The sequence below is a fragment of the Mastomys coucha genome, unplaced genomic scaffold, assembly GCF_008632895.1.
Source record: "Mastomys coucha isolate ucsf_1 unplaced genomic scaffold, UCSF_Mcou_1 pScaffold21, whole genome shotgun sequence".
Lineage (NCBI taxonomy): Eukaryota > Metazoa > Chordata > Mammalia > Rodentia > Muridae > Mastomys > Mastomys coucha.
In genome coordinates, this window is record NW_022196904.1 from 169,152,171 (window position 1) to 169,159,278 (window position 7,108).

General features: G+C 41.7%; 1 protein-coding gene and 1 non-coding gene across 7 annotated transcripts in view; both read left to right on the top strand.

The window, feature by feature from the left end:
- Cep55 (centrosomal protein 55) overlaps window positions 1–6,186 on the top strand; it is a 17,899-nt gene extending 11,713 nt beyond the window's left edge. For 5 of the 6 annotated variants that reach the window (XM_031390206.1, XM_031390207.1, XM_031390208.1 and 2 more), the window contains 5 exons: window positions 784–934; window positions 1,343–1,641; window positions 2,805–2,876; window positions 3,435–3,560; window positions 5,060–6,186. In XM_031390206.1, coding sequence (XP_031246066.1) covers window positions 784–934; window positions 1,343–1,641; window positions 2,805–2,876; window positions 3,435–3,560; window positions 5,060–5,260 — 849 coding nt within the window. In that variant the 3' untranslated portion in view covers window positions 5,261–6,186. The remainder of the gene's footprint in view (window positions 1–783; window positions 935–1,342; window positions 1,642–2,804; window positions 2,877–3,434; window positions 3,561–5,059) is intronic. The other variant, XM_031390211.1, reaches the window with a different exon arrangement.
- On the top strand, window positions 3,599–3,734 carry LOC116104320. Its single transcript, XR_004123827.1, has one exon. It is a non-coding gene; the product is annotated as a small nucleolar RNA SNORA42/SNORA80 family (small nucleolar RNA).
- Window positions 6,187–7,108: the final 922 nt, after the last annotated feature.

A 7,108-nucleotide genomic window follows, 5' to 3' on the forward strand; every position in this document is an offset into this window, starting at 1 on the left:
TCTTATGCTAATTCTCTGGTTCTTGCTGGAGGCAGGCAGAGGGGAATCCCTACCTAACACTTTCAGCTCTTAGAGTGAGAGAAACCCTTCAATTACTCTCTATTATGTAAAACATTAAACAAGGATAGTTGGAAACATTGTGTTGGCCAGGAGACAATGCCCAATCTTAACCATTTACAAATCATTTCTTGGGGTACCTTTATGCCTAATTGTGAGGCCGTGTTGATGATTGGAAAGACTGATCTGGAACACGTCTGAGTTAGGGGATACCAGCGACTGTCTGAAATCCAGGAGGCACAGATCTCCTTTTGAAGTCTTATTGCCTCTTATTCCTTATTTTCAGTAGCAAAACTGCCCACCTTCCCTAGCACAGTTGGGTGAAAGGTAGCAAGGAGGAGTGGCATGTGTCTTCTAGGAGTGGCTGGTCTGCTGACAGACTCCTTTTGTTTTGATTTGGTTAAGTTTCTAAGAGTCAACTGGTTAGGGATGGTGAGTGTTAGTACCATAGCTCTTTCTAGAAGTGAGATTTTTGAACAGCTTATTTCTGTGCCTGCCCCAGGGGCATTCTAGCTAACAGGCAAAATTAATTCCCTGGAAACTGACTGTCATGTATTCTAAAGGGATGTGGCATGCGGTGGCTGCCTGTAAGTGACTTATAGGACATCAGATTTTCTATATATATTAGAAAAGACAATGTTATGGAGACCCCTCCCTTTAATGTTATAGAGACTATTCTTAGTTCTGGACTTTTTACTATGCTGTTAATTTTTCATTCACTATAAGGCTCTGGAGAAAAACCAGCAGTGGCTTGTGTACGACCAGCAGCGAGAGGCCTACGTTAAAGGGCTTTTAGCAAAGATCTTTGAGCTGGAAAAGAGAACAGAGACAGTCACTGCTTCCCTCTCACAGCAGATGAAAAAGGCTGAATCAGAAGGTACTGAGCTATAAAAGTATTCTTTTGGGATAAGCCTGACATTTCCAACAGGAGTGATTCATCAAATTTAGACTTTTTTTTTTATAGATATGTGTTAGAAAGTAAAATAACATCATGTCTTTTAAGCTTGAAGTAAGAAATAGCATTTGGCAAGTCTATTTCCTTCCCCCTTGTTTTGAGATTAAAAGAGGTCACAAGCCATAGGTGAGAGAGCCATCCATCCATCATGGGAATTATGAACACCTTTCCCCTTTCTCAAAGTTCTCATTCCCTCCAGAGCTGACCTGGGTACCAGTTGCCTTTTGGGGGTGGGTAGCTGATGGATTGAGATAAAGTCTTGCTACATAGTCCAAGCTAGCCTGGTACTTACCATGTAGCCCGAGCTAATTTCCAATTTGTTTGTTACAGAGGAGAAGCAAAAATATGATCATCTCTTGGAAAATGCCAAAAAAGATCTTGAAGTTGAACGACAAACTGTAACTCAGTTGCGTTTAGAACTTGATGAATTTCGAAGGAAATATGAAGAAACTCAAAAAGAAGTTGAAGATTTAAATCAGCTGTTGAGTTCTCAGCGAAAGGCAGACATAGAGCACCTGGAAGAGGACAAGCATAAGACAGAGAAAATCCAAAAGCTCAGGGAAGAGAGCAGTATCTACAAGGGGAAACTGGAAGAGGAGAGGAAGAGATCTGAGGAGCTCTTATCTCAGGTTAGCCAGCCTGAGTCCTCCGTACTTCGGAATTCAACTAAGAGTCGGGAAGCCCAGAGCATTTGGGAGCTGCAAGGAACAGAAGCAGTCCCTGCCTCCTTTGGGCATTCATATTTTAGCATGGAGGCAGACCATGAATGAAGTATCTAAATAGATGGATAAGCTCAGGAAGATAAAACAGGATGATGTGAAAAGAAAGAAAGGGCCCATGGAGGCCTTGTAGAAGTGATGGCATTGGCCAGAGGGTTGATGGTGGGACTCTGCAATGACTTGGGGATTCCCTATCAGTGGAGATCACAGTACTAAGGCTTGAGCGGAGAGTAGACCATGTGCGGAGCCAGAGGCAGCGGAGAGTAGACCTTGTGCTGAGCCAAAGGCAGTGAGGGATCCAGTCATTCCCGGGCTGTACCCGAGTATGCTGGTGTTGTGCTCAAATGAATGTCCATAGCGCCTTCAGATTCTCTTTTAGATTTGAGACAGCATGGTTTGGAAGTGTTAGAATTGAATACTACTATGACAGAAAGTCATTAATATAACTTTCGCTTGGCAAGCATGGAGGAATAGAAAGAACAGTGAAATCTGTACCTATCTTTTCTGACTCACACAGCATTCACTATCAAATGAATGATAGCTTCTTCTGTAAGGGACAACTGAGGAGGGATGTGAAAGCACTTTGAAAACTAAGTAGATGCCAATGGCGGTTATTGCTGCTATAATAGAATTTTTAATATCCTGCAGAAGTTGAGAGCTGAGGAAGAGTCAGTAATCCTAACATTTGCTTCCTTTGTCTTCACTCTGCTTACTTTGATTGATAGGTGTGAGTACTGATATTTAGAAAAGGTTAAATAGAAATAAATAAAAATTTCCCTGTCACAAGTGTATGAGATGAGGCACATCCTTCTCTGTTAACCTGCTGCTGACACCAAAGCCTCCAGGAACAGGTGCATGGTCACACAGAGCTGTGCCCATCACTCTGGCTGCTCCCGGAGCTCAGACCGGATGCTGCTGTTAATCCTGCTTAAGTAGAAAGCCTCAAATAATGAGCTGGGATGAGCTGTCATGCTCAGCAGGTGTTGTCCTGGTTGGAGGTGGGATGAGTGATGTGGGTTCTTTGTCTGGGGAGGAGCAGGTGAGATAATGCAGGCTCTCATTGTGTCCTCCAGGTCCGAATTCTCTACGATTCTCTGTTGAAGCACCAAGAGGAGCAGACCAGGGTAGCTCTGCTGGAACAGCAGGTACTTCCTGTGGGTGCTCAAAAGTTCATTCAGCTGGGAAAAACCAACTTCCCCTGGTATTTATACTGTTTTATGGAGAAGTATTTGAAAGTTGTAAACCAACTCTGCACCCTTCACGTATCTGTAACTGTCCTTAGGCCAAACTGTGTCTTAGAGGTGTGGCAGTTGTTCTGACAGGTTGTAAGTTCAAGCAGAGCGGACACCATCCATTCTCAGAATGTATATAGAAATTCTTAATATATTTCAAATCAGGGAATAGCCACCTTTCCCCCTCTTTTCCACACCCACCGAAAATTCCAAGACTGTGAAGGAGTAACCCCAAACCACAGCTTCTTAAGCTGCCTTCTGCTCATCATACCTTGGGCCTTGGCTTTGCTAGTTCATAAACCAGTGTTTGAGCCATCGACTTCACTTACTTATGATCTCACTGCGCTCAGATGAGTTCTTGATAAGAAGGCCCAGCAAGTATTCTTGTGCTGATAAAAGACTGTGAACATTCAGTGAAGAGAACTGGGCAGGATCTACCTGCTCTAACTGTCTTGTCCTGACATATTCCAGATGCAGGCATGTACTCTAGACTTTGAAAATGAAAAACTGGACCGCCAGAATATGCAGCATCAACTGTATGTGATTCTTAAGGAACTCCGAAAAGCAAAAAGCCAAATAACACAGTTGGAGTCCTTGGTAAGCTTTGAATGGCTACTATAAAACTTACTCTTCATGCATGGATTTGGATTTATGGCAGGCTTGCTCCTCTGGGCCTCTCATAGTGTTCCATGCCAGAGCAAACTGTGGCTCCTAACCATTGCCCAGCCTCCATGCCTATAGGCTGCTGGCACTGAAGTGGGTCACACAGTGGGAAGAAAAAAAAAAAGAAAAACCTATTTTTCATTCTTCTTTTGCTACCTCCCAACTTATGTGTCAGCTCAGTTCCCAAACCAGTAATGTAGCTTAAAACAAACTTTATCTCCAATCAGTATTTGCCTTCTATGTGGCACCTAACTGTACAGCATCAGTTCAGAACTCAGGAGAGGTGTCATGGTCCTCTTACTCAGAGGTAACTTTACTGGTGTCTGGGATCATCCCCTACCCAGGGTGGGTGCTGCCATTCTAGAGGTGTCCAACAGTAGTTTACAGAGGGGGGAGAAGGTAGAAAAGAGGGCAGCATGACATTCTTTTTCTGTATTTCTAATGAATCTGTGTGTATCTCTGTGCCCAGATGTCCCATTAGTGCACATTCATATATTGTCTTAGAACTACAGAATATTTGGAAATAGGGAAATATTACAAATATAACTCCTAGTTCCTAAGGGGAGGAAAAAAATAATTGCTAAGTAACTTAAAACTTTTATATTAATAAAATAAATATCTTCATAATGTACTATAAAATATAAATTTTTAGAGTTTCCTGGCTATTTTAAATCCTTTTTTAAAAAAGCAAAGTGTCAAAGCTGTGTCCTGTCCTGCTCGCCTGTCTGAGCTGCTGACAGTCTTCGCTGCTCTCAGTTCCGCATAGGGTTTTTTTGCTGCTCTGTTTTAATTTATGCTTTCGCTGCCCAGGGCTGGGCTGGTCCCTCCACCTTCCCACTTCAGCCTCCCAGCTGCTGGGGTGTTTGGATGTCTTTATTCCTTAAGTTACTTCTGTTTTACAAAGCTAGCAGATGGATTCACGTTTCTGAAAATGTCATGATGAATCCCATTATTTTGTGCAGTGAATTTAAGAAAAGGGAAAGGAATGGTGTCTTTCCTTTACAGTCGACTCTGTGCCTCTTAGCAAAGCCTATGTGTATGAGCACTAACTCATTACATCCCTGAGTAATTACATTACCCAGGTGATTTATGAGTACGTCTTTTGTTATCATTAAAATATTGATGGGCAGCTGAGCAGATGTGGCACATGCCTTTAATCCCAACACTTGGGCAGCAGAGATAGGCAGATCTCTGAGTTGGAGGCCAGCCTGGTCTACAAACAAAGTGTGTTCAAGATAGCCAGGGCTCCACAGAGAAACTCTTGTCTTAAAAAACAAAAAAAAAAAAACAATAACAACAAAAATATTAATGAGCAGAAATCCAATATAAACTGTAGGGCTGCGGCACACACGCACAGGGTGTAGGACACAGTTCCCACTGCCACACCCTCGGTCCTATGTTCAAATGGTGTTCATTTGACGTTTGTTTTGCAGAAGCAGCTCCATGGGTTTACCTTTACAGAGCAGCCATTCCCACTCCAGAGAGAACCTGAAAACAGAGTGAAAGCTACCTCACCCAAAAGTCCCACTGCTGCACTCAACGAAAGCCTAGTGGAATGTCCCAAGTGCAGCGTACAATACCCAGCCACCGAGCATCGAGACCTGCTTGTCCATGTTGAATACTGCATGAAGTAGCAGAACCATTCTTGCCTTTGTACTGAAAAGGTCCACACTGTACTCCATGTTTGTTCATAGGCACTTTAAACCACAGATTACGTCTTTTATACAAGAAACTCCATCTGCCCTTCGCACTCTGGCATATGAGGGCATCCTTGTATTTTTCTGGCTGCTTTGCATTTTCCTTGGTAGAGATACCTCCCTGAGTTGGTTCGTCATCAGGCTGCAGTGATAGAATGTGGTGAGCAGTGGCTATTCAAACTTCTAGCACTTCACACTGTTCTGATAACTAGCACTTCACACGGTTCTACTACTCGATAAACAAGAGCTTTTTCAGTTACTGGTTATGGCTTAAAGCTACTGAGCAACAAGCAAACATTTTATGCTTTGGAGGTTTTAAGAGAATCAGAAGATGATTAACCACGGATCTTACTGTGCTGATATTTCTTAAATAAGTGCTTTGTATACTGACATTTCCATTTGATACCTCTTGCTACTGTAGAACGGTTACTAGAAAAGTTGGGAAGTTTTATAATCTTGAGTGCTGTTAACTGTTCTAAGCACAAAGCAGGTTTTGTTTGAAGAATGCCTTTAAGTAGCTGTATATTTTTACTCATATTATCTGACCATAACTTTGACTTAAATTTCATTAGTACAGGTCAGTTTCCTAAAATGCCAAAATGAACAAAACTTTAGCAAAACTATCTTGCCTCCTCATTTGATTTGCAGGGATTTTGTTATATCGTTTTGCTTTGTTTTGTTTTTTAGCACTCTTAAAGCTGGTTGGGCAGTGTAATTATCAGATGTTTGTTTTCTAAATAGATATTTTTATAGATGCTTTATGTAAACCAAAATGTTTTATTCCTTCAGATTTTCTAACATGCTTACACCTGAGCTACTATTAGCAATATGAAGGAGGAAATAATAAAATTATTTAATAAGTTTTAATGTGTCTAGTGTGTGTGTGTGTATGTGTGTGTGCATATATAGTCTTAAGATCCCTAGTCATGGAGTGGTGTTGGAGTCTAGATTCACACACATTGGAAGGTGACAGAACTGAGGAGATAGGAGAACCATTCTGTGTGGGAGATAAAGGAGTGGAGGCTTTCTGGTACCTCTGCTGAATAGATGGCAACTCTTGATCAATAAATATTTTTCTGAGCTGTTTATTACAAAGACAAAGCAACAAACCTGTGAAAGTATATGTAATTTTGGCTTTTATATTTTGAGAGCATAAAAATATATATATATATATATACAGTTCTGTTATTGTAAATAAAATTTTGCCTTTGGAGTTAATAATCCCAGACTCCTAATATCTTCAACCACAACTGAACAAAAGATATAGAGCTTCTTCTCAGATAGGTAGTTCGTATTCTAACCCACAGTGCTATCTCAGCGACCACATATTTAATTCTATGTGTATCACAAGAAAATTGCTCCCTTCAGTACTTGTAAGTAAGCCAGGCATTGCTTCTGGTTTACAGATACAGAAAATGGCTTGCCCATTCAAAAGTAGAGAGAAGGCCTTTGGTCTCTGCCTGTTTGGGTCAAAGAGTTCCCCTGGACATAAGGCCAGAATCCAACTCCTGGAGTTTTGGAGCTTGGTGTTTTCCTTGCATGCTTCATCCACGGTCCAGGCCCCAGTATGAAATGTACCTTGGATAGATGACAAGAAGAGGACCATTCCCTGAAGCATTCCTGGTGTTCAGCAGCTTTTTCCCATATTTTCATTTGTAGATAATTAGAATAGGAAGAGGCTTTTGGTTTTCCAGGATCATTGTACAGAAGCAAGGATCTCACAAGAGTTTAAGACCTGAAAACCTCCGAAGGGCTGCACATAGTTCTTCCCCCCCCACAACCCCC